Source organism: Chelmon rostratus, chromosome 4 (assembly GCF_017976325.1).
Source record: "Chelmon rostratus isolate fCheRos1 chromosome 4, fCheRos1.pri, whole genome shotgun sequence".
Lineage (NCBI taxonomy): Eukaryota > Metazoa > Chordata > Actinopteri > Chaetodontiformes > Chaetodontidae > Chelmon > Chelmon rostratus.
Window position 1 is genome coordinate 22,147,103 of NC_055661.1, and position 27,999 is coordinate 22,175,101.

Below are 27,999 nucleotides of genomic sequence, written 5' to 3' on the forward strand. Positions count from 1 at the left end.
TGGACCAAGGCACTCAAATGATTTTACTTTGCTGAAACGAATCTAAAGACTGTTTGTTCTGAGATTTTGGCCTTATATACAAACTATTATTACTGGCCTATAGCTGAAAGCTGTTTATGATAAGTGGATCACACATGTACCAATACCCAGTAGTAATACCATACAAAATGAGCTGAATATGGACTTGAATACGATTACTTTTTTCCCTTCTTTTTTTTAACAGTATGACTACAATCAACACAAAAAGTCGACAGTAACAATAAACACCAACTTCAAACAGTTAAAGAGTACAAAATGTTTTAAATATATTAAATGTTCTATTAGCGACAGCCTTGAGAAAATGTTAGCAAGACTTGACAGAGAGGCAGGATGTCATAACCATTTACTACTGTGTACGAAATTAACAAAGTTTCTGCTAGTGACATCTGGTTTAGCTACGGCTGCTATAATGCATTAAATGACTCAAAACGTATAGTATTATTTCACGACTGAACTAAGGACCAAGAATCAGAGACTAGATGAGACACAATGCATTTTTTTTCCTGATAATTGATTTCTAATCTATTAGCCCTGGGTTGTTGAATGGGAGAAGCAGTCTGACAGAAGCATGCACAAACATACAAAGGTCATCTCAGAAAATCCAGCATTTTATCGCAGTAATAAGCTTAGTTTCTGTTGTGTTCCTGTCATATGTAGACCTATACAGACAGAACATCTCATCTGTACAGTTCAGGTGCAGATCAGTGTCTCTTATCCAGTAGTGTCAGTACAGTATATCCCAAGCAACAGTGACAGTGATTTTTCATTTTTAATTACTCCACAGAAAAAAAAATTTGAGTGTTAAAACATTTTTTTTAAATTAATATGTCTTTTTTCCCCCTAAATGTAGTCCAGTTTAGCCTTAGAAAAACAGCATGTGAAAGTCATTTCACATGTAAAATGTTCAAAAAACATTTTGTACCTGGAAATTCAGAGAAATGCACTGTCACATGTGGTCAAGCATGTGCCAGTATGTAGATATATGTTATATGCACATGTAATATTACTTTCTTACTTTCTACATACAGATTTCATATTTTAGACAGCCAGAAATCACAATGGGAATTTGTCATATGTGAAATGGTGCTCCACATGTGAGGAAGAAATGCTTTTAACAAGGTAAATAAATTCACATATGCTTTTTTTGTAAGGCTAAATATGCAATATCAAGTTTAAAATCACTGGAATGGGTCTATGAACTACCCACTATGTGTAAGTTTTTAATCAACGAATGTGACTCCCCCCAAAAACCCACCATGAATACTGAGGGAATGACCACTGTGTCCTCAATGGTAGCTATGACCCTGATTTGTGGCTATTTCAAAGTTGCCTCCTTTTCCAATAGTGATACTTGTCATTTATCACAGGTTAGGTAAATTTCATTGTTGCTGTACCAGATGTTTCTCTTCTTATTTAGCTTATCATCTAAAATAGACTAAATAACAAAGCAGTGAGCCACATTTTGTTATTTCCAAGCCTTGCTGTCCCTTTTCAGTCCTCTTACAGTCTCTTAAAGTCACCAAACGCTGCTTAACATGCAGTTCAGACACACAGACAGATGCCTGAAGATAGTATAATTCTAAGGTATTGGACTGCATTACTGAACATCATTAGAAAATGGAGAAATAATTTAAAAGTACATATTATACTAACTCTACAAATGTTACAGACCTCAACAAATGTACATTTATGTGACAGGAAGATGGAATAATACAAATAAAGATCGTCGTCACGGCTATATCAACACTAGTGTGAGGGGGCAGGTGAGCCAGTCAGTTGCCGGTCAGAGTTCAGACTGGGGCAGCTAGGAGGGGAGCATGGGCAGGAAGTGAGTAGACGGGTGCCTTCGTCGGGCCTTGTGACCTCGCCGCGGCTTCCCCCGCCCGTTCAGCGAAACAAACATCTGCCTGCCGCCGTGCTTCCAGCGGAGGGAGGCGTACGTGTTGTAGCCGTTCTCCTCGATACGCTCCTTGAACTTGCAGCTCGGGTTGTACTTTACCTGAGATCAGAGGAAGACAGAGGGGTTAAAGAGGCTATAACCGATGAGTGTATGCTAACTGACTGCTATTCCTGCTGTGCTGTACTAGGTCCGCTTCCAAGAAGTGCACAAAGGTCAATGTCTGTTGTTGCAGTGAAAGATTTTCCAGGTGTTCGCGGTTGATAGGGTGGGTATTTAGCTGGTTCATCTATTAAAAGCCACAATGTTTTCAGTCTAGAATTGGTTGCTTCAGTTATCCCTCACCCCTGGTGGTGTCTAGCCATGCCTGCAGTTCTGGGGTTTTTAAGATATCCACCTCTGAAACTTCTTTTCCATCAACAAAATCCAGTTTATGTCAGTGGAATTTTGTGTGCCGCTAAAAAAGCAATGAACAATTGCAACAAAAACGCAAGAAACAATATGTCTTTCCAGAAACAATGCTCTGGTTACTCGCAAAAGTCTACGGACACCACAGTTAAGTTTTAATTGGGACCGATCTCTGAAAACTGATCATGGACTGAAACTGATCACAATGAGGTCTGTGAAATATCCGGAGTAACTGGGACATTGTTTCTGGAAAGAAATGTTGCTGTTGAGTTTTTGAATGTCATTCTTTATTAGTTTCAGTGTCAGAAACACAACTCAAACCCTCCAGAATACCTCATCATACCAAACATAAAAACAACAATGTTGAGGATAATTTGGGTAAACTGACCCCTAAATGTACCCCCCCCAAAAAAAAAAAAATTATATAAATTCTAATCAACGTTAATGCTAAAGTTCTGTCAGGCTGTTTTTATCTCTGTTCTGATGCGATTTTTAATTCAAGTTACAAGCTTTGTCCGCAGGTATGCTGATCTGCTATGGTAATCCAACAGCAGTAAAGCCACTCTTCCATGGGTGGTTGCCACCTCTTATCAGTTACCCAAAGAGTCTTGAAAGATATCGTAGTGACAAGAGGTTCTGCTGCATTCCCTTTTCCAGATCTCTATCATGTGGCCATAATGAGGCCCCGTCTGTGATAGCATCAGGATAGTATGAGCCTGGCGTGATTCACCTGCCTTTTTGTTATTATGGGAGGTTTCAGATTTTGGAAAGGCCTGGGTCTTCGCCTCTGTTTATGTCGTGTTTGCCGTGTTAGCCACTTGTCTTATCGCTGCTGCCGACTGATTGCTTGTCCCCGATTTCTCCTTTTCCAAGATGTAAACACATGAGCTAGACACCACACACCCCAGCTCTGATGTGAGGCTGATTTTAACAAAGGGAGGTGATTCCTTTTGAAAGCTTGCTGTGTGAAACAACAATTGGCAGATGGCACGCAAAGACTTTTAAAGAAGCCCAGCTGGCTCTTTGTCATTGCTGGTTGGGTTTCTTTTCTCTGCTATCTATTTTGACAGTGGACCAGCCGACTCAAGCTGCAGGTACCATCAAACATGGCCCAGGTGTACAGCCATGATTGATTGTAACACTGACCTTTTCTGGACTTCCCAGCAGAAGATTCCTGACATTTCCCTTCACTCTAGCAGAATCAAACGTGTTTGGGTAGACATTCATTTGGGACCCCTATACATATATACCTCCCCTACCCTCACCACCCTCCTCCCCTTCCCAGTCCTCCCATCTTGACCTCCAGGAACAATGTTGCCAGGTTGTATACGCACCGACCCAAAGAGCGTGCCTTTCTTGGACATAGCTAAGTACAGCCCGGTGCTGACAGATTTGATGGCAACAACTCCCACACTGACAGATCGGATTTCCATCAGGCCTGGAAAATAAAAGAGGGAACAAGAGTCTGGGTTAGAAACATCTAGCTTTGGGAGTTTCCCCATCAAAAGCCACTCTATCATTAGCAATTAGGATACCAGACAGCCATATGCTCTCGGGAGAGAGAGCCCAAGACAAGAGAAAAAAACACACACATACACGGGACATGCTCAATGGCCTGAGAGAGCTCCCTTTTGTGAGAAGACCTGTAGAGCTTAGAGCATTTAGAACAACAGGTTAAAGCTTGATCACGTCACAAAAGGCGGGAAATTGTTGTTATTGTTTTTTTTTTCTCATAGATGCCTAATTATGCATATTTACCTGTGCACCTCAGTGTCAGACCACATCCTGAACGACATTAGATTTAGACACACACATGCACAGTGTCTGAGCCTGCACAGTGTCATTCTGCCTCGCGGCGTGCATCCATTCAAGCCTCCTGACTCCAGATGTGACACTCCAATCCTGATGATGCCCAGTGTTGTTTACTGAGGGACATAAAACCCATGTCTGCTGGCCACTTAAGCAGCCTCTCCAACTCACTTCACCCCATGAAAAAGCTGGCAAGCTTGTGGGCTAATTGTTTCCTCTGGGCACTGATTGCAAACAAGTCCCATGTGGCTCACTCTTGATCTGGTTTTTGTCTGCATACAAAAATAAAGGCACACACCCATTGTCATGGCTACGGCAGGGAGATGTTTTGGAGATGACCTGAGGGCTTACCGCAGGGCCCTGAATAGCAGCTAATTGCTGGAGATGAATCTCTCTTTTGAATGACATTTTTCTGGCTTTATTTGCCCACTTTCACCTTCAAAAGCACCCTGATGTGCTCTGCTATCTGATCAGAGCACGAAATCTTCTTTTTACACCCCTGACAACCAAGTCTATGCAGAGAAAACATGTAATGTTGTTGCTCAAAGGCAAGGCACTGCTGGATATTTGTAAAAAAGGACTGTTGGCTTTGGACAGATACTGTAAACACAGCACCAGATCAAGGTGCTGAAGGACAGGGTGACCCAAAGCTGGTAGGAAATTAAGTAGTCATAAAAGCAGCAGTGGGCCACTGGCCACCCAGCTGACCAACCCCCAGCTGCTTCAGCACAACCGCCAAGTCTTGTACAGGGCAGCGACTGAGTTCCTGAGCAGTCTCGCTGGTTAAACCCATCCAGCAATGAAAAACAAACGATCACACCAGGAGCTTCACAGGTGCTACTGCCTCTGCACTGCAGTTTTTTTCTACCTATTTATTTGTGCAAATCCAGATTTTGTTTGGAAAGAACGGTAAAGCTGAACTTGGCCCAAAGGCTCGACTTAATATGTTTTTGGATTATATAATGAGCTACGTATTTGTTTTAGACCAGGCTTTAAAGGATAGGCTCACATTTTTCAAGTTTGTCTTAATGCACAACAAGTCCTCCAAATTAAACAACAAAATATGTCGTCTGTCCGTGCCCAGTAGCCCGACATGTAGCAGCTTTTTCTGATCTGATTGGCAGGATGACATTGTTTATCTGTGCCTTCTTAAACCGTTACAAACATATATCTGTCATAGAAAATGCTATGGTTGAGATTTGGTTAGGCGTAGGGAAAGATCGAGGTTAGGTCTTGGTGCAGGTTACAGAAACATTGTGGTTTGGGTTAAAATAAAATAGAACTTTCTCGACAGGTTACAATAATAAACACCTGGTTACAGATGTGAATGATTGTGGTCTTGCTTAAAAAGAAAAATGACATGGACTGTCAGTTGGAAACAGGAAACGGACATTAATTTCCAGTGTTACAGTCCGATGTTTGTCTTGAACTTTGTCACCCTGTGGTAACGACTTCCTTGTTTGCTCCCATCATAACTCCTCCAGCCATGAGAGGGCTTTGGCAATTGAATGTAAACAGATGTAATTTTGGGGCACTTTCTTTAGTGAGTGATGCTGTTGTTCTTTTTAGGGAGATGGTGTCTGAGACTCGGCTGCCCACAGGTGCACTGAAAGAGTTTTTGGTTTGCTCTTATTGTACCTTCCATCCATACTGGCCACCAGGAGATGTGAGGAGATAGGGGACAAAAGAGATGATAAGAAAAAGAGAATTTGGTACTAGAAATACTGTAAATTTGGTAAATGCTCACTTGATCAGACTGCTGGAGCCTCAAAGTAGTTTCAGCTCCAGAGAGCAATTTTATACCGATGGACGACTGTGGATTTTGTGCCCAAATGGTCACTTTAAAGGAGCAATGTGTAAGAATTTAGGGTTTAAAACTATAGAATCAACAAAAAATTATCAACAGAATGTGAAGAAATAACAGTTTTAGCAATATTTCAAAGAAGTCTGTGTATTGTGTTGCAGAGATATCTACTAAAGTTAGCATGCTAACCAGCTAGCCCCGCCTATCCTGTCTTGTAATACCGCTCTGTACCTTAAGAGGCAGTAGTGACTCACTGTAGCGCCCAGTCGGGCCTCAGTGCAGCAACACTGGAGGTGGTTTTCATGGTGGGTTTGGTCCGTGGCACTCTGGAGCTGTATTATCAGAGTTTCATTCCCTGTGTTTCTGGTCCCAGTCTAGCTGCGGTCACTAAGAGGCTGTTGAGTCTGGTTCCATTGCCTAGTCTCCTGGCTCCGGTTCTGGTGGCCATTCTGCTGTGACTCTCCGCCGGGTGCCCCAGGCCTGAACGTCTCCTCCTCCAGGCCATCAAAAGCTCTTATGCTAGCGGTACAAATACCAACACTCCAGTGATGGTCCGAGCTTTCACTCCGTGCAGAGTCAGCTAGAAGGCTGGCTAGCTGCATGGCTAACTGAGCTAACTAGCTAACAGCAGCTAGAGATAACAGCACTTTGCAGTGACTCTGGAGATATGCTGCCCCCTATTTGTTTGGAGTATGAATTTGCCCTGGTGGCCAATTGTTAATTATGGCACCTTGACGAAAGGATGTCTTTACAGCAATAATTACATCAACCAAAAATGTTTCAGTCAACAAATGGACAAGTTTAAAATGTTGTGCCACCTTTTTTGTCTAATATTGTACAAATGAAACCAATATATGTATAATCTCCTACTCTCACGAAGATGCTCCTAACTACGTAACTCTTCTCTACAGGACGGCTGCTAATGCCATCACAGACTTCTGCTGCTGGTTTCAAAGAGCACATCTGAAGGGCTCCAAAGCTTAAAAAACACACATCTGCTGCCCCCATCACTCTAAATGTTCAACTATCTCCAACTTTTTTTCACTCTGAACATCACCAGTCATGCTTATCAAGTGAGGTCATCTACTTTACGAACGGACACAAAGGAGTACAAAGAGTTAAAAGGAGGAAAGAAAAGACGAGGAAGGTAAACAAACACAAACTCCTGTTGAGTGTCTTTCTTCTCCGGTGGGGCTGTGTAAATGAAGCCCTCTCGCCGCTCGCCACAGCTGCAGGGAAGGCGGGGAAGCCTCAGCCGGGTCCGTCCAGGTACCAGCCCAGCTGCACCCCCATCATTCCTGCATTGCCTCTGATCCTCCGAGGAAACGTTAACACTTTGATGGCAGCCTTCTCTTTACAAGCTGTGTTTACAAACACCGGGTGTGCTACGGTGGCACCTGGAGCGTGCGAGGGACTCATAAGCAATTAGCTGAAGCCCGGCTGGTGATTGGAGCGCTGCAAGGATTTATGGGGGATTAGTCCAGGCCAATGAAAACCGCTGGTGCCTGAAAGTGGTGCCAGCAGTAATTGCCATTATTTGCTGGTTTGAGTTCCAGGCACAGTAGGTGTGTTGGAGGGATGTTTGTCACATCTGAGACATTACAAGCAGTTGGCTGTGAAGAGTAAAATGTCGGGTTTTAAAAGATAAAAAAAAAATTTAAAAAATCTTTCAGTGCTAGACAATACACCTAAATAAAGCAAAATCTGAGTAGTTAATGGGTCGTGTCGTGAGGAACCTCAATACAGCACATTCAATATTATCCCTTCTGTCCCCCGGTCTCATCGGTACCCTACATGTCATTTCATTCATACTTGCTGGTGTAGCAGCCAGAAGACACAAAAGATCTGAGGACACGAAATGGGGATTTCACATTGTCTAGAGGAATCACTTGGGCTCTGGACGCTTGACCACACATCTATAAAGACCAGTTAGATCCATATAACTCACAGTCCCCCCTTTGAAAAGTCACTCCATTGTGTTCAAAGCCTGAGAAATCAGAGTGAGGTATTTCGAGCTGTTAGAGGGTTTTCCTAACTGCTGAAATCCAAAGGTCACATTACTGGAAGGGAGGCTGTGTGCTGAGTTAGCCTCCAGACTCGTTATGGTTTTCTAAAAGTGTACAATTTTGACTGAAACTGTTTTATTTATCAAAAAAGTCTTTGTGCAGAGATGGCAGTTCTTAGGAAATCTGTCAAAGTTGGATAATGCTGACGTTTTAGTCCCAGACAAATATGCCCAGTCTCTGAATATATCAAACATTTTGACTGAAGACTTCAATAAACCCTGTTTTTTAACACATGATCTGGTGCAAATAAAGATGTTTTATCTGCACAAACAGGCAAGAACATCAGGTTTGTTCTAATAAAATGATCCTTATTTTACTGGATACGTTGACAGAGTTTAGAGAAAAGCATTTTTGGGAATAAATTCCGAAGGATTTTCAGTCAAGAAATGTTTCAAATCTTTTGAACAATATCACAACTAGAAAGAAGAGAGAGAAATAATGGAGACAAATTAGCTCTTTGTTCCTGAGTTGCTTTGGAAACTGAAGGTCACTCCTGCTCCGTGTTCTGCTGAGCAAGTATCAACTGATGGCCCTATTGAGCTCATGAAAAAGGTACTTTTGGCTTCCCACTTGCAATTGGCAAGATCTCTTAACCTTTGACATGTTTTGGCTGGGACTGTCAATAAGCTCAAGCTGCCATTACAAGCAAATCCTGCACTATACATGTCTAGTCAACTGTGGACTTGCCATTTATTTCTCCTCTATGGGATTTTTAAAAGCATAGAAAAAGTCTTTTACCCAGTCTTTTTTTTTTTTTTTTTTTACTCTTTCTTTTCTTTCCGTCCCCCATTTTTTGGACGTTAGCCCATCGTCAGATCATTCAAGCCTTTTCTGACTTTGAAAAAAAAAGGGCAGAAAGGAAAGAGAGAGACACTCTCACGGGGTTCCCTTTTGTCAGACTCATGGTATGGGGGAGGAGGAGGAGGGAGCAAGTACAGGGTGAAGGTGCTGGTTATAAGATGGGGGTTTCGGTGGTGGGGGCAGGCGCTTCCAATGGCTGCCCACCCCCCCAATAAGTCTTTGTTACTCACCTGAGAGGTGAAGAGCTAGACAAGATCTTATTAATGACCAAGCGTTTTGAATGGGGTTCTACAAAGTGTGGCAAAATGGTTCCTTTCATCACAAATTTAAAGCAGAAAAGAGTGAAAGACTGAGCAAAGAGAGAGTGAGAAAAAGAGATTTTCCTGCTCCTTTCCTCCTGTCTTCTTTTTGTTCCTTTTCCCAGGTCTTTAATTTCTTGGGTTGCCCCCTTGAGCAGCCCTCCATGGCTCAGTGCTCGACCAGAGCAGAGCCTGGGAATCTTGGAGTTCCCGCTGTGCTCCTGCTCTTGATTGACATACCTTTTCAATTATTTCACAGTTTGCTTGCTTTTTAAACGAAGAGGGCCCTGTTGTTTTTTTCCTTCTGCCCTCCTTTTCAAAACACAAGCTTTTCATGTCGGGTCTGGGCTGCCGGGCCTAATGGCTGTGACCAGCACCTTTGATCTGCCATGACCCCCTCGAAGGGTCTGGTACTGGGCGAAGCAGCCGCCTGTGTGCATCAGCACAGACAAAGGCTGCATCACTCACTATTGCTTTAAACACCTTGAGAGATTACCATGAGAACAGGCGCTCCAGTGGAGGCCATCACAGGTGGTGTGATATGGAAACTTGGACATTAACCCTTGAATGTACAGTAAATACCCGCCAATGATTAGCAAGGACAAGTGGAGAAGTGAGGTTTGAATGAATAAGATGCACACAATTGATTTTTCCCCAAAAGACTATTATATTCTAGTATATTTATTTCACTTTGGCTCATGCACACATGTTGTTTCTGTTAAAAAAAAAAAAAAAGGGCTTTACACTCCACAGACAAATAAAATAGAAGCTGCTCTTGCAAATGCCTTTGTGGGTGACTGACATCCAGTGAACACAAGTCATTCATTTGATATGCTTTCACAGCCAGATAAGCCCGACAACGTGTTGCTTGCACTGATGTAGAAAACCTCCATCACAGCTGCCATTCATCTTTCTTTGCTAGTCCCACTAAAAGCCTCCGTGTGCTTCAAACAGATCACCTAACTCTCTTTACGGCGTTGAGGCAATTTATGTAGCTTTTTTAAACAGACAGTCCAACATTCGCCCCCAGTTTACGCAGCGATTGGCCAGGTGTGTGGAGGTGTGAACGCAGGCGGGGTTTGAGCCTCTCTCTTAGCCTCTTATAGTGCGCTCACACTGATTTGGTTGGATTTAAAAACTCCCCTGTCCCCACTAAAACACGATTTTCTCACCCCAAAATGGAGCTTCAGCGGGGATAAATCTTTCAGTGCGTACGGGGAAAACTGAGCTTTTGCCAAACGATGACGTACACTCTCCCGTGATGATCGGGGCTGCATTTATGTTGATTTTGTCAGACGATGTTGCCACATATGATACCTAAATACAGATTTAGCTGTTTTTCTATTGTGCAGATGTTTCACTGTGAGCAGAGGAGCTACCTTCATCACTTTTCATGTCGAACACCATGATTGTCAGTCAAAGTGTTCGCTGTTATCCCAGTTATTACGACTCATTGTGTTGCGACTACAATGACATGCAAAGTTGTTGGAGAGAGATTGGCAGTGGGATGCAGGCAGCGGGAGGGTATGATTATTATATTATGAAGCTCAGCATGTGGTGACTAATGAAATCCAAGGCAAGTGGTGTGTCAGCGCAGGAGTCGTGTGTGTGTCAGTGGCTCAGAGGGCACACAGGGAGCATGATCAGCTCTGCTTTCATTTTCACTTTCACAAACCCTCAAACATATACTTAAGATGTGTTCCAGTGAGTTTAATCTGGGACTACTTTGGTGATATATCAAAATGAGTCTATGTTACAAGCCTAATTCTTTGCATGAAAGAAAGAAAAATCCACACACTTATTATTGATTTGCAGCTGACAGATGAAGGAACGTCTTGTCAGGAGGCCTATAAGCTGCAGTTATCAATACGCAGTAAACAGTGATAGTGGGTCAGAGATGATCTCATTGCAGCGAGTGGCTCTTATGAAAGCTGATCTCCAATTTACTGTGAAATATGACGACGCTGCAGAGACGGGAAGATGATTTACAGGGAAAACTGTATGCTGGACTTCAGGAGTTTGCGGTTTGAACGCCATGTTGTCTTCATCTTCTTTTCTTATCTGTAGCTGCATGTCTTTCTCAGGACGGGTCAGGCCAGCAAGGCACAGACAGCAGCAGCGCTGATTGGCCCCACACACACACACACACACACACACACACACACACACACAAGCAAACGCTCACACACTGAAAGCTGAGGATGGAGTCGAATCACGACACACGACTTAAGTGGTAAGAGTAAACATGGTGTCCCGATGAACCATGACTCCAGTGGATTTCTCCTGGTAAAATATACCAAACGTTGGACCCCTGGGACAAATCCACCACATGTACACAGCCCTTGATGAGCAGATGGTGTTGAATTCCCAACTGACTATTTCTAGTGCTGAGGGGTTCACGATGAGGTTAAAAAGAGTTGTAAATTGTAAATATTCTGATATGTGATCTAATACGAATCATTACATTGACTAATAACTGTTTGCTAACAACCCAGGTAAGTACATTCCTTTAAAAAAGTAAAACACATCATATATTCTTCTTTTCTTCAATACCATGCTCATGACGGTGCCTTTGTGCACCTTCTCCAGGCTACGGCCACACACACAGCAACCAGCCTTTGACATTTACATGAGTTGTATGATTTCCAAGATGATGTCAGCGTAACAGACATCTCTAACTTGGTGGTCAGCTGTGTGCTTCAATGCACTTATACAATACGTATATTTTAAAATATCAACAGTAATGTTGAACAGATGGTGGTGTTTTAGGCGCACTGCAGCGCAACAGGTAAATCTCTACTTTTTCGTATAACCACTGAAGCTTTACTGGATGAACATCTCCTTTCGCCACCAAATGACAAAACAATGGAGATTTGAACAATGCACAACAATGAGTGAAATGCTTCAGAAAGTCATGCTGCACTGCTCTGCAGGCAGAAACTTCTGAGCATGGAACCCTTTTGGCCTCATCCCAATGAGCGGTGCCAGAGCAGGTGTTTTACATCTGCTTTTAAAGGCAAAACTACCTGCTTTGACATGACTGATTGGAGTGCCACAATGATTTTCTGCCCTATATTTTAAGAAACATTATAAATTAGATCTTCTTTGATCATGCTCAGATGTTTTGAGGCATTCCATGGATATTGCTTAAGTCAAATTGTAAGGAGTTGCATATTTATATGTAGATCGTGCATTGCAGGTTTACTCTCTAATTTAAATGTTGTCTTTTCACAGTTGTATTTTCTACCACGGTCATGCCAAAGCTCATTTCAAGTTCAGTGCTACTATACTGACTATTACAGCTGTGAAGCCTAGTTCAGTTTTTGCTCAGCTTTTAGGAGGTTTCAGCTCCATTTTAAACATTTTCACTGAGGTCAGGGGAAGCTGTTTTATGCTTTTCGTTCTGAGGTTTGCTCCTAAAAAGGTTAGACTTAATTATTTTGGTTAAGGTTGAGGGTTTGCTCAGGATTTCCCTTTCATTAATGTAAAAACACCCTGGTTGAGTCACTGTCCATAATGTTTCATACACATAGTGATGAAATGAGGACATTTATTTTTGTTTGAATAAGTGTGATCAGGCTCGAAATACATGTGATGCAATGCCCTTCCTGGTTTAATGGACCAACCAGTTCTGGCGGCAATATAAAATTTACAGTCTTTTTAACAGGAGCTGCGCCTGCCGCTCTGAGGGCTCCACTGTTCCAGAGGATTTGTGCTTTCATGTGGGTGTTTGTGAGTGGCCCTCTGTTGCAGAGCAGAACAGCTGTCAGTCTACAGGAGGCACCTCCCTCCCTTCCGACAAACTGTACCTGTCTTTCTCTCCTTCCTCCTGTCTCCCATCTGCCAGCCTGCTTTTCACTGCCCGTCTGTCCCTCACTTCTCCTCTGTCCGACGTCTTTGGTCTCAGTCGTGTTCTCTCTCGCCGCCCAATCACCCCTCCTCTCCCTCCCTATACCGGCCTGTCTGCAGCGGGTCTCCGGACATGCATCATACCTATTAACTCTCACAGGACTGCGATGATTTATTCATCCCTTACCGACAGCTATGAGATACGTCTGCTCCGAGCAGAGCACAAAAACACACACACAAAACACACAGCCTGCAGTTAATCTCAGGTTTTTCTGTCTTTGTTCTCATTTATGCAATAGAAACAAGATTAAAAATGAGGTGCGGAGTGTAAGAAAAACTCCAAGATTCTCTATAATGAAATGAACTGAATAGGCCTCACTGTGATCGTCCACCACATGTTAGTCAAAGCAACACATTCAAGCCATCATGCCAAGTAACTTGGCCCTGAGATCTGATTCTGTGCTCAAATGAGCTCAGACTGTCTGGAAGTCTGAACAGTGTTTCTCTTGCCTAATTTAGCTCTGAATTCCTGGACAGTTAGGAATCCTTCAACTCATGTTGGATTTGATCAAACAAAATTTTGAAAGGTACCTAATGGAAGTAACAGCAAAGGAAATCAGGAACAGGGCTATTTTTGCGCTCCATTTTTCTTTTTTACAGACTTGAACGTTCACAGATCTAAACATGCTGTCACTCTCTAAACCACTCTGTACACACTGCGTGCATGTGTGCTGTCACTTGAACGCGACTATACCTCGAGGAAGACTGGCGTGCATGTGTGTGTATTTCTGTGAGCGCATTCCCTTGCGTGTGGCCCATCCCGTCCAAAAAAAAAAAACAAGGGCGATGGATAGAAAGGACAGAAAGAAAGGAGGGAGAAGCCTGGCAGAGGGCTGGTCTTCCCTGCCCACATATCACTTGCTGTTCCCACATTCCATTAAAATCTCTCGAGGGATGAAAGTAAAAGATGAGAGCGATATGATTATCTTCCTCCTGTCTTTTTAATCTCCAGTCCATATTCAGTGTCCACCACCTTTTGTTCTGCAATGGTGTTATTTTTATTATTCTGATCTTTTTTTACTTTTATTATCATTATTATGACACCACAGGGCCTCATGCAAGAACCTCTTATACAAGCAGCTTCGTTTTTAACTCACACGGACAATTCACAAAATTTTGCTTGTATAGAATTTTTTTTCCTCCTTTATAACACTTGGCAGGGTAACATCATGCTGTGTAACATCCTCACGTCCATCTATGTGACCGTCTCGTTGCCTTTCCCGTCAAACTGTTCCCTCATTATTTCTGCCCCTCATGCAGCTCTGCAGTATTGGGGGTTATCAATTTCTGTTATTGCACGAGCAACTTTCACCCAAGAAGAACTACCGTAGCACAAATTACAAAAGAAATCTGGAAACTATTTGAAGAGCACTCTCTCTTCAGTGGCCTGTTCCCCCTGCCTGCCAGACTGAGCCACTGAGGGAGGTGTAAAGTAGAGACAATCTACTTCTCTACAAGCCCGGGCCCCGTTTTTTTTAGCCTGTGAACAAGCCACATGGTGGTGATCTGCTGAAAGCTGACTCCCGCACTCCCTCGGCCCCAGCCCCGGCCGCAAGGGGTGACATTCTCTCACACACAATCCAGAGGCTGGTCCTCTTTCAGGACTCGCACTCGGCCCTTTTACCCCCACCCTTTCATACGGTGCTGCTGGGAGAAGTACTCCAGGGATTAGCCCAGCCAGGTCTTTCAAAGGCCATTAGAGCAAATTACAGGTATCCTGTTACCAATGCGCTGGGACAGGCCAGGTGAGGGGCGCAGAGGCCAGGCGGGAGAGCAGGGGTCAGCTTGGGACAAAAAGACAAGGCCACCCTGGGCCCCACTCTATCGGAGTGTCTCCCTGGCTCCACAAACTGGTAGGCCTGCATCTATGAATGGCTCACTTGATGGGACCTCAGAGACATTGTCTCACCACCGTAACTTTAGCCTTTTTTTCTTAGTACACCCCCACCCACCCTCACAACTCACTCTCCCTACCCTGCTTTTTCGTGTCTTTCAATTGATGTGGGCACGACTGTGCCCGGATAAATTATCACACAAAACAACTATAAAACATGAGCAAAATTCAATAAAACATGCAGAAGGCTGCATCTCATCGACCGAGATATTGAGAGTATGAACTAAACGCTGCAAACACTGAGTCACGTCCTGGCTACACAATCAGTGTGCGGCCCACAAAAAGCCCCGCCTTGGGCCAAAGATTTGATTTGAATTACATTAACTATTTCTACTTCAAACCTAAATTTAAGTTGTAATGGCAACCACACAGCCGTTAATGTGTGTTCTGTCAATGCATCAGTGTGCTGCAGGCACCATGAGACTGATGCTGCTGATAACGTAGTGGAGATGGCCACAGGGAGTTCCGCATCCTGCCATTTTCTCTAGACTGCTTGCACACACACGCACTCTCTGCCACTTGTGCCGGCCACACTCGCGAAGATACACACACACACATGCCTCAGCCAATCCCAACTGCTGGATGACAATCTGGTGGAGGGCTTGCGGAAGTGTTTCATTAGCCAATTACCGCTGCTAGATAAAGCCCGCGTTCCCACAGTCCGCAAGGCCGGAGGTCAAATGTGACCAATTACCCTCCATCCCCTCACAGGACAGATTAGTCTGTCTGATTTATCCCTAGACAGACTGACCCAGTACTCCAGAATCGTCATCCACATCTGGATATGCCTGTTTATGTGTGTGGAGAAGCAGTTGTATGAGGGCTCAGTGTTCAAAAGTGGCACCAACTGCCACTAAATGTTGGTGCAAAGAGAAGAGTGAAAAACGATGACAAAGCTCGGAGAGGTTTTCAGTTTGACAGGTCAAAGATTCTGGCGGTAAAGTTATCTCCTCTGCCACACACACACTCCCCATCAAACAGTGATTAGTACCTGCATGTCCTGTCAGCATGCACTCCATGGTAGTTATACCACTAACTTCCTTGGACATGCAAAGCTGTGATTGTATGTAATGGAACATCAATCAGTTCATTAGGGACCTCCCGGATGCTGAATCAGAGCGCCAAGATCAGACCCCAGATTTACAAGCATGGTGGGGTCAAGCCAGCCAGAAAAAGTAACACTAGAGGACGACCTGAGGGAGTGGGTGAGTGGTGGGGTGCAGGGCCGGTGCAGTGAGGCTGAGGGATAGCAGAGGTGAAAAAGGTTAACGAAGCTCACGGTGCGCTCGCCTGAGCCTGTGTGGTACTGAGGGGCCGTAATTTTACCGACCGAGAGCCCTTTTCTTTAATCAAGTAGGGCAGACTGCCTCCAAATCATGCATCACATCCGTAACAAGCGAACAGCAACTTATCAAAGGCTTCAGAGATAGTTACGAACAGATCTGCCCGCCGAGAGCTTTGTGACTCACGACTTCTGCAGTTTCCTGCACTCTGGTAGCCAGGGAGGGGCGGGCGGGATGGCTGGATCCACATTAGACTGAGGTCATGCCACTAAATTGCAGTAAGCTGGTGTGTTGCATCTGTGGCTGGTTTCGGATGGCTGTCCAGACCAGACTCAGCCACCCCGAGTGGAAACATAATCAGGAGAAAACAAAGGCCTTGTTTACAGTTTGCTACCCTCATCTCCTCTAGTCTCTCAGTTCAAAAACTCTCCATGTAGGTATTGAAGAGCATCCACATCTGATCCAAACCAGCATCCCCTGTCACTTTTAACCACAGTGAATCTGTGCCTATGATGCCAAACAAGGTTTTATTTTTAGATTCAATGAGAGTAAGTTGTTGAAGCTATTAAGGCCACTTGTGGGTGACACGCACACTGACTTACAAAGTATTTGCTCATCCTGTGTTCACATCATATCCAAGGTATTGGATCATGAGTGTCTGACCTGTAAATGGCATTCGCATCAACCTCCATGGCGATTTTTTGGATATTTGGCAAATAATTTCTCTGAAAGCACCAATTTATTCGACTTGGGACTTAATAATACAGATCAGCCTGAAAACTAAATGGACGTGGCACATCTCCTGTAATTGGCTGTTAAACGTATTTAAACCAAAATTTTCTGGATATTCTGTTAATCACTATTAAAGTGGCTCATGGTGCTCATTTTACTTATCACAAAGAGCACTGCTCAGAAAAATTGACCCTGATCATGTCTTCAGGACTATCTCGGCCTTAAGACTTGGTGGTGTGAGGATTGAAAGAAGGGATAATATGATGCAGAGCAGGCCCAATGTAGGTTCCAGTACATTTAGAGCTCAGGATACCTCTGCTTTTGCTGCTTCGATTATCTTCTCTTCTGAGGCCCCCAACGTTGCAAAAATTGTTGGAGGACAACTTTAACTCTAACATGTCCAACTATGTGATCATGCAATGTCCGGAGTTGCCACATGATGCATAGAGGCAGCATGGATGCATGTGTGACTGGCTGTTTGGTATTGTCAGTTTAGTAATAGTGCAACTGTATTTATAACTGCATTGATCCTAAGAGAATTAACTTTTTTTGTAGTTCTGTATTCAACAGCAGGAAAGAAAACCCACCAAATTCAAGTTAGTTTGAAGAATACTGCCAACTTTAAGTGTGTGCATGTGTGGCTCAGGTGTGCTGGCGAGGTTCCAGTGAGTGAGCACCCGGACACAGAATATTCTCTCTGGCCTGAACCTGCCCCATATTTACATTATTAAAATGAGACGGGCATGCAGGGAGGTGACAGAAGGCACAAGAGTGAAATCAGGGCCCTGTCAGAGCTGTCACTTGCTCCACTGGCCAAAGGGCCCTGACCCCAACCCTATCCACTGCAGGGGAGGAGAGGGGGAAATGGAGACAGCAGGAGAGAGAGAAAGATGGTGATAGGTGGAAAGGGGCAGACAGATAAGAGGAAAAAGAAACAAGAGGATGATAGAGAAAGATATGTGTATATAAATATATATATATATATATATATATATATATATATATATATATATATATATATATATATATATATATATATATATATATATATATGTGAAGAGAAATGGGTATGGCAAAAGGTTAAAGCAGCCTTTACCTGTGAAAGGATGTGGTGAAAACCTGGTGTTTCACATATTTGATCTGCACATTTATGGATGACTGCCAGCTTTAGGCAGCAAAAAAACTTCTACTGTAATGGCAGCTTTTTCTTCATTCCAAAATAGATGCAAAGGTGTCACATATTTAGGGGGAATTTCATATATTGAATTGAATTCAGCAAGAAAGAGGCAGCGTTCAGGACAAAGATCTCAGTGTCCATACAGTGTCCTGATGTATGACGTGGACTGTACTGTCCTGCTTCAACCATACACTGCAATGCTTTGTGCCACCCTCTGTGTTCTAATGAGGAGCATGGCCCTCCAGACGGGAAAAACACCCGTGTGCACACCAGCTCGCACATGTCAGCGTGCGTGCAGACACACACACACACGCATGCGTCTGAATTGAGTGCAAGGTAAGGTCTGGTTCATATTAGCCATTGAGGAAAGGAAACACACATCTTTTTCAGTTTAGGGTCCACTTCATGCTCCCCCAATGGCACAATATAAACACAGGCACATGCATCCTGAATGTACACACACATTCAAAGCGTCCTGACACGATACCCACATCCTGCTCCTGTTCGTTTAGAGAAACGGCCTTACAGATAAAAACCAGGTACGGGTGGATGTGTGTGATGGAGTTCAGAGAAGACGCGGTATGGTTCCAACCTGTTGGTATGCGCAGACCTGCACCGGAGTCGCTGTTTTTAGCCTTCCACATTTGCATTAATTACCGTTCTTTCAGGAAATGCATTTGCAGCACGGTTATTCAGTCCAGACAGGGACGTCTCTGCTTCGGTCTTCAAAGCGCAGCAGCTTTTTATCGAACGGAACAAAATCTCACAGATTATTTGTTTGCTTTCATACATTAAAAATTTAGCATATTAAGCATATAGAAATACATATAGTCTGTATTTCTGTATTGTAACCCATGTGCTATTATGTGCACTGTGTATATTTAAATATGCATCTGTAAAAAGTGCTCTGTGATGATGATTAACACTTTGAACTGCAGATTTTTAGTGCTTATATTCTGCTAGCAGCACAGCTCCAGGGATGGCAACACTGGTCAGTCAGTTCACCACTTTGGTCCAGACCGAAATATCTCCTGTAACATTGTTCTTTAAAAGCATGACTTTAGTTCAAGCATTATATAAGCCTCATATAGCATGACGTTTGGTCTGTGCTACAAACTGTGCAACAAAATCCTCAAGGACCAGTGTGGAGGATTTAGTGTGATTTCTTGGCAGATATGGAGAATAATATCCACTCTCTATATTTACAGAGGGAGCGGGTCCTCTTCCATGTTGCACCACCATGTTTCTGCAGAAGCCCAGAATGGACAAACCAGGCATTGCCTCTGGACAGCGCCTTTCCTATTTTTCCCAATTTTAGTGGCCACCATAGGGCAGGATTAGGCGAGGGGTATTCAAGTGGTTGCAATCTGCAATCGCACCACTAGATGCCATTAAGTCCCACACACACTGGTCCTTTAACTCGTAAAGAAATACGTGATGTAAAGTGTGTGTGTGATAAGAAATTGGATCATTGGATCATCATCAGGCCTTCTGGTGCATCCTCGTTGCTGCACAGATCGGTTAATTATAGGAAATACGTCTTTTGAAGATATGACTCTCAGTGTGATGCATCATTTCTCCACAGAGGTGTTATGAGTAAACAGATTTCCAGGTGAGTTTTATGACTTTATTGCCTGACAGCAAGTCAATATTTAGTCACATAGGTTGATGGGCAGGTTGTGGTTGCTCTGTTTGGGTTGTTTGTGGCTGAGAGAGATTAAAGTCTACTGATATTCCACTGAGCTCCCATATGCACCCGTGGCTTATAGCTGCACAGAAAAAAAGGGGTAGGGAGCCTCAGATGCACCTGAACGTCACCTATGAGACCGAGGCGCCTGATTTTACTGCCTCTTATTGCTTCCTTTATGATCTGGACACCACCCTTCAGGGCGGGATATCTGTCTTTAGAGCAACAGGTGCATTACATTCCTGCGATTATTGCTTCCTAGTCCTGCGCTCCTTGTGATTTTACGTTAAATTTGAACACCTTTAAAATCCTGTAGCTTTAGCCAGTCAGCCGTAGCCGTATTTAGGGATGCCAAGTTGTTTCTTTTTTTCCTCCCTACAGCAGGGGTTCTCTTTCAGCTTCTTTATTCCTGGGCCAGTGGTGAAACGCCTTCCAAGACATGATGTCTGGCTCAGTTTGAGCAGGGAGGTGAGAGGCTTTATTGGAAGGGTCAAAACAAAACCATTAATCTGTCTTGGTCTATCTGAGGCTGAGGCAAGACCTGTCTCCCCGGACTCAATGGGCTGATTACGTCAGCGCATGTGTGTGTGTGTGTGTGTGTGTGTGTGTGTGTGTGTGTGTGTGTGTGTGTAGGGTCCGAGACGTGAGTGGCAGCTGCTCTTTGGTGAGAATTTCTTTTGGCGAATGATTTCAAACATGTGGTGCTGCATGAGTAAGACTAGCTGGCCGACTGTTCCCAACTGATCTAATTAATACTCATTTTACACCTTTCACACAAAAAAAACCCACACAGTAATAACAGTGCTAATATGTCCTCATTGTGGAAAAGGCCAAACTCTTCACCCCCATTTTGAAAACTTACTGCCTGGCTGTGACCATGTCCAATATTGTATTGCCATATTGTAATTAATTGTGGTTCATTACCATGATGTATAGAGCACCTAAATCATTGTGGGAGTAGGTTTTGGATGGCAACAGATAGTCTGCTCCTGGGAAAAAGATGGAAAATAGAAGCAAGTATAATGGTTATTTTTTCTGGCCCAAAGAATATTTAAAGAGTCAAACCTCAGTCTTGCTCCATTACACTTTTTAATCATTTTCTGATGTTCAAACTATTTCTTCCTTCAAGCATTTAGAAACTGATATACTGAACCTTGTATTCAGTATCATCCTCTGCTTTTAAGAGGCTTTTCAGAACATCAGTGCAAACATCTTTTATCAATGGCTTTAAGATCCAAGTAGCCGGTTACTGGCACTGTGAAGTCTTCTCTTTTGTGTTCCCTTCACACCCACAGGATGTTCAGAGCAGTGGGATGCTATAACTGAATTGGCTGCCGGAGCCAAAGTCAGACTCTATAAACCTGCTGATGAACCCAGTAAATCCCACAGAGGAGCCGCAGCCAGACTGCTAAAGGTTGTTAGCAACTAATTGCTACATTTCTCGAGCCCATTCATGATATCAAACCCTGGTGGCAGAAACCAGGGATGCTCGGCTAATTAGGGTGACACTGACACTCTTGTCCTGCAATGTTCCCAGGACAGTGATAGTGTGTGTGTGTGTGTGTGTGTGTGTGTGTGTGTGTGTCTTTGAGAGTGAGATTTAACATGCATGTTTCGCATCCATGCGTGTGCCAGTGATCTTTTATTTAGTTTTCAGCCTCTTAACGGCAAGAACAGCTGGCAAAAGTTTGATTCTCCCTTGTCTCCCACAGACTGAGGCCATGCACTGTCCTTATTGGAGGGGATAATAAATGCATGATTCGTGGGATTTTGCCCTCCTTTTGGCATCCAAAATGTCCACGAATCCCCTCTCAGTTGAGACGACCCAGAGGAAACCTTACATAATGCCTAATGAGCAACGGGAAACGCTCCAGCACTCCTCTAGCCTTTAATTTCCACCTCAATACTGAGCAGAGCACGCCCCAGCCCTTCTCCTAGCCTCATTAACATGTGTATTCTCCCGATTCAAAACACCAAAGCACTTCCTTCGGCCAGGTGCTTCCCTCTTTAGCCCCTCCAACCCGGGCGCTGTTGATCCAGCCGCACGTCCCCGTCTGAGCTCTACCAGAATTAATGGTGAGTCATGGTGAGGATGTAGGATGGCCAGGACAGAATAAACTTTCTGACACCTTTCTTTAAAAAGAGCTCAGAGCAGACGTTTTGCAATGTCTGTCGCTCTGGCTTCTGAATGCCGTCGTCAGCGCAGATAACGCATGAGCTGATGCTCGAGAATAGCTGTGTTTTTGAGAGTGACTTTATGGTAATTTAAAACAGGGGTTTCAAAGTGCGGCCCACGTGCCAAATGCGACCCTCAGACACATTTTGTGCGGCCACCAAACTGGACATGACTGGACATGCTCTGTATTTCAATCATTCTAATTCAATACTTAATAATTTCTTTCCGTATCCTACATTTAATACACTACTAGGCTACTGCGTCAAACTGCACCGCTCTCCAAAGAAGTGTCTGTCAGTTTAGGAATGACAACTTGAGTGAGTGTCTTCCTGTTTAGAGAAATTTGAACGTGGAAGTGAAATGGAAAAGCCGCCTGCATTGCTGAGGAGGAGGTTTCAGGACAAATTGATTTAAAGATGAATTATGAGACAAATCACAAATCCTACAACAAGCTCATGGGTTTTCCTGTGTGATCCTCAATCATATGCTGGCTCCCTCAACTGGCACTCAGTCATCAAAACTATTAGGCCCCATGATTTAAAATAACCCCCATCCATGTGGAAAAAAAGAGCTGCTTCACCGTGCTTTGAATAAATATATTTATATATTTATAACATGTTTTTGCCAACGCTAGCTGCGTTAGCTCACTAACTAGCTAATGTAGTTTGCTAGTATATGTGCCACTTCGAGAGTAAAGAGTAAAAGTAAAATTAAATCTACAACAAAGGTCAGATGAAAATGCTTTTCAGTTACACATTTCACAGAAATAACACAATATGCCTCAGTTTATAGAACGTAAAATAACGCTAACTGACCACAAGGCATCAGCTAGGCTAGCATGATCTGATATTTTCTACTCACTTAAAACATATTTTATATGAATATTTCCATCACTAAAATATTTCTTTAAAACATAATAAAATAATGCAAAACAATAGACTGCCATTTTAGTTCAGCATTTGATGAATCAGTTGTCTTTCTGGAAACCTTTCAAGCTAGCAACTACGCAACTACTTATGTACAGTGTCCAATATGTCCAATATTCACTGTCTTTTAGCTCTGTTTTTGAACTCTACCAACTTCTCTGGGAAATATCTGTCTCTTTAGCTGCTAATTGCTCCATTATGTTCACCAGCTAGTCGCTAACTTTGTCTGTCGGCCGTTTGGTGCTAAGCGGGTAGTGTGCAGAGGGTTTGTAGAGCCTTTTCACTGAAAACAGCTGCCCGCTGTGGCCGAAACAACACCAACCAAAACAGTAATCTGTGGGCCCGACAGCTAAAGAATGAAGCTCGCTATAAAGCTCCATAAATCCAAGGGGGGCTGCAGATTTGGGTGATTATTCTCTATAGGTTTGTGACTATGAGCAGGCCCTTTCACGTCGCCGCAGTTTCACATTGTTATTTGTTACTTTATTATTATAACACAATTGATTATATCAACTTCAAAGTTAAAAATTAATTAAATGATCCATTTTCACATATGAAGACTTTTCCACACAAACAATTCACATATTTTAATTCTTCCCTACTATCATTTATTTAGCTACTATGTGTGTGGAGGCTGATATTTGAATCACTGCTAATGCTGTCTAACCAATCTTTTAGCTGGATTTGGTCATCTGTCTGCAGCACTCGTCCTGTCTTTTCCCATTTTCATATTCAAGTCAGTCTCTCCTTGGCAAGTGACAGTTTCCCCTGTCTAAAACAAGTTTGAATAATTTCCACAACATATTTCAGTAGGTTGGAAGATTTTCTTCCCATGGGTTCCATCCAAGTCAAATACACTCATGAACTAGGAAAACTCTCACATCAAACAGCAAGATGTTGCACACCAAGGGAAAATTGGTAAACACAACACACCCTGGCTGTGAGTGCTGCACGGCTGTAGAGGCAGAATGGAGCTAGTCTGGCCGCAGTGACTTCTGCGATTATAGCGGCGTGGTGAGGTGACCTTATTTCCTAAGGGTGAATGGGCTGTCACTACCTGGAGGCTGCACAAACGTTTGATGCCTTCAGCCACACACACCCAAACTTTAGCAGTCCATCTTTTAAAATGGGATTTAAAAAAATTTAAAATAACATTAAAATATATGCAGTGCGACGTGCCCACCCCAAGAATTAATGAAACAAAACAGAAAGAGGGGAATCAAGTGAAAACAAGCTTGTAATTAAAGCCATAAATTTTAAATTAGTTGTAATAATTGAATTTGACTATGCATGGATCAGTTTCTCTCCTCTCCTCTACTCTCTATTCCATACTCCTCTTAGGTTTATGATTTGCTGTTGCAATTGATCATGAAACGGTTGCTGGGTGTGCCCACACAGCTGTTGTGCTGTCTAATTAGCAGGCTATGACCGATGACCCAGGACAGGATATGATGCGTACCTGCCTCTGGAGCTTTTGTAAACACTTGGGTGTGTTTTTCCCCTCCATCCTTCACTGCTTTGCCATAGGTCAAAAGAAAAACATTCTCGAGACCCTCCCCTTTGGTCCCTCAAAGTGCAGCACTCTGTGTCTTTTTGTGGCCATTTCAACAAGTTATTTTTAGAAAGTTCGATGATCAAGTGGTTCGTAATTATAGGTGGATCTATATTTAGTGTGTGTGGTTTCACAAGCTGTAGTCAGATAATAGCTGGGTCATTTATCTTGTCTGATTTCTATCTCTCTGGTTTGACTAACAAATGCTCACTCAGGGCCCTGTAAGCTTACAACTTGCCTGATTCTGATAACAAACTTCAGGAACAGACACCTGAAACTTTCGTGTTTGTGTGTGTTTGAGTGTATGTTTGTGTGTATTTCCGCATGTGTGCTCACAAGACAGGACATTTTTCTTAAAACACTTTGGGGATGGAACTGATACACACTCAGCCTGTCCTGTGTGCTGCTGATGAAAGTTTTGAATTTCATCACTCAAATGGCAATCTGTTATCTGTCCTTTAATAACATGGTAGGACACTTTAATGACCTCTGTACAATATTTTTGCACGGCGTACAAAAAGCTAATGAGCTGAAAATGCAAGACTGATAAACAAACCATTCATGTTCTCCATTTTCTCTATCTCCCTTCAGTCTTGTCCAGCTCCCTCATTCTTTCAACCCTCCGTCCCAAGCCAGTCTTTCTCCCTCTCGCCTCTTCCCTCAGCTGTTCCATGCCCCTGCTCCACTGGGATTGATACAATATTTTCCAACCGCAATTAGCAGTGAGCCTGTTGACTAATTCCAACTGTTTTTGCACCTGAGAGGGAGTTGGGAGCTGGGGCTGGAAAAACTGAGTGGGGTGGAGGTGAGGGCCCGGGCCTGGGTGTAGCAGGCAGAGCTGTCGGGGCAATATAGCTGTGTCGACAAGAGTGTAAGGGCAACACAGAGGACAGAGGAGGGGTCGGCCAGACTGCTGGGCAGGATTTGTGAAAGCTGCATGCAGGCTCAGCCCTGAGCTCAGCTGCCGCAGGTTGAGCTGTGCAGGGTAGCACTGCGTCTTGCAGAAAACAATGAAATACTGCAGAAATTATAGTAATAAAAGTCCAAAACAGTGCAGTATGTGTCTGTGTGGGTCGGTATATGTTTTTGCAAGCATTCAAGCACATGTCTGCATGATTACGTGATATTTTTTTTTACATTTTACACCCAATAGAAAAAGCTATTTCAAAAGTATTAAAATCCAAAAAAGAAATATGTCCTCTTTCCTGTGGGAGACGCACTCCAGTATCTTTGTCATGCTCCTGTCATTAAATATGTACAACTTCCTGCTCGTCCTGCCACTCTAATCTATGGGATGGCTGCCGTATCAGTAACAAGAAATTGTGTGGCTCATGAGGCTTTGAGTTTGATTGAAAGCCTCCTTATGTGATGGCAGTAATGGTAGCCTCACACAGAAACTGAGTGAGACCTCAAAACCAGATCTGCCCCATTGTGAGGAGCAACCACAGGCTGACCGCGAGGTCCACATGACCACTGGTTTGGCGCTGGGCTGAGCTCAGGGTGCAGGTACACACCCTCGCTCTGTGTGAGCACAGAAAGAATCGTTCTTTCCACCAAAGGAAATGAGAGGATGATGGCTAAAGTGTATGAGGACATTACTTTTAAGGGGACTGTACTTTTTCATAGAGAGCTACTGCAACCACCTCAGCATTAATGACATTACTATGGCAAGAACAAGCATGAATTTCTCAATCCGCAGGAATAATTTCTGCCGCTTTCCAAAGACTCTGAACACTAATTCAAACTTCCTTGTGTTGCCAAATTAGTATCACTACCACTTCCAGCATGAACTCCAAAGTGTCAAATACAGGCAAGGTTTAGGAGTAATATTTTATTATGGTAGCTGACATATATTACCACTAATATGAGAGAATATTGTCCCAACTTGGATCAGGCCACGGGTCCAAATTTAACAGAGCAATAATTCATCTCAACTTGAATTTCTACCAGTGTGTGTGGTTTTTAAAAGATTCTGCCAGGTGACTAATCCCGACAGGTTAACAAATGTCATCCAGTCTGCAGCTTGGAGCTTATTGAAACAGTGGCAACAGACAGACTGGCCTATTAGCTGGACACAGCAGCTGTTCCTGCCCCCAGTAGCCGTATGGAAAAACTCTGACTCACCCACTTGTGTAAAAAGGAATTAACGACCAAATGCATAAATATTACCGTCAAAGGCATAAATGTCTCTAAGGGCTATCCAGTCAGTCAGTCAGCCAGTGACTAATGGAGAAGGAGGTCAGATCACGACCAGAGTCGGTTCATCTGACCTGGTCAAGCATCTGAAAGACACCCATTGATAGATACACTGAAGAGGCACGGCTGCTCAATGAACAGCCTCTTCTCAGGTGTCCCTGAACCACAGATTAGGTGCAGACTACAGGCTTTCCAACAGAATAACCCATCTGCGTCTATCTGGATCTGCATGCTGACTACAGCGATCACATCGGGAAGTGTTGTCCAGTCTGAGCACGTGCTAAGAGGTAGGATGGTGCAAGAGAGAGCCACAATCATAGGCGACTTTAAAGAGAGATTTACAGCTGTGTGCAAGATTGCCAGCAAAATATGGTGAACAGTAAATTAGTCAGCAAAGAACGCCCAATGCAGGTTGCATGAGGCCAAGTCTTTGAATTGAGGCTTTTCTCTTCAGCACCTTAAATCTGACTGAAGCTGCAGTCCCATTACAACAATACACATGAATCTGTTTGCATTTGTTGAAGGAATGTGTTTCTGTGTACACCTGCTACTTACAATTGATGCACTCTCATCTCAGTTTTGACAAGTTAATCCCCAGTGAAACTGAAGCTTCTTTTTTTTTTTTTTTTTCAGTTTGCATCGCCAACTGATGCTCAATGTCTCTCCTCAAGTCAGCTTTCTTGTGTCGGCTGTCCCATGAGGAGCCTAAATCCACACTAGGGTATTCCCTTCTTACCTAGCAACGCGTCTCTCCTGCTCTAAACACAACACAAATAGCTCAGCAGTGACAGAATCGTAGGATGTTCCTGTCAACTGCAGTAAAAGTCGACAGATAAGAAAGTACAGCCATAAAAAGAAAAAGTGAAACGTCACAGGGAATCCTCAGTGACACCCAACACACACTTGAGATAGAGAACTTAGATGCACTCTGGCTTTGCCAGGTACTTACTGTCTGCGTAGTTTTTCCGCCGAGTGCCGTCCACCTTGCCCGTTTTGTCAATGCAGAGGAAGAACTTGTTGGCAGAGTAAAGTCGCCGTAGTCGGACGTCGCCCTCTAGGTGATTGTAACTGCGAGTGTGCCTTTCCAGTGTCCATGAACAGTTGATGCCGCTCGCCATCACCTGAAGGGGCTCATGCCCAACCCCAGGAGGACAGGCCCCTGTGGCAGTGCCAGCGGTGACCAGGAGCAGGGTGAAGCATGCCAGGCAAAGGGAGACTGCGCTGGGCAGGGGGAGAGGTCGCCCAGCGGAGGCTGCAGGAGTGGTGGTGCCGAGGGCAGGTTCAGGACAGAGATGAGCTACGGACGGCGTCCATCTGCACATGGTGGGTCAGACTCCCAAGGTG

At 43.7% G+C, this 27,999-nt stretch overlaps 1 protein-coding gene across 1 annotated transcript; it reads right to left on the minus strand.

Moving 5' to 3' along the window:
• Nucleotides 1-12: 12 nt before the first annotated feature.
• On the minus strand, nt 13-27,977 carry fgf22 (fibroblast growth factor 22). The gene is made up of 3 exons (XM_041935831.1): nt 27,605-27,977; nt 3,679-3,782; nt 13-2,038 (listed from the first exon to the last, which is right to left on the minus strand). Exons 1-3 carry the CDS (start codon nt 27,975-27,977, stop codon nt 1,844-1,846), a joined length of 672 nt encoding a protein of 223 aa, XP_041791765.1. The 3' UTR covers nt 13-1,843.
• Nucleotides 27,978-27,999: the final 22 nt, after the last annotated feature.

Excerpts from the sequence above, each read along its gene's own strand:
- fgf22 (XM_041935831.1), bottom strand. The coding sequence starts at position 27,977 with ATGTGCAGATGGACGCCGTCCGTAGCTCATCTCTGTCCTGAACCTGCC. Across the intron at positions 3,783-27,604 it reads GCGGAAAAACTACGCAGACA|GCCTGATGGAAATCCGATCT; the intron begins GTAAGTACCTGG and ends TTTATTTTCCAG. Across the intron at positions 2,039-3,678 it reads AAGGCACGCTCTTTGGGTCG|GTAAAGTACAACCCGAGCTG; the intron begins GTGCGTATACAA and ends CTCTGATCTCAG.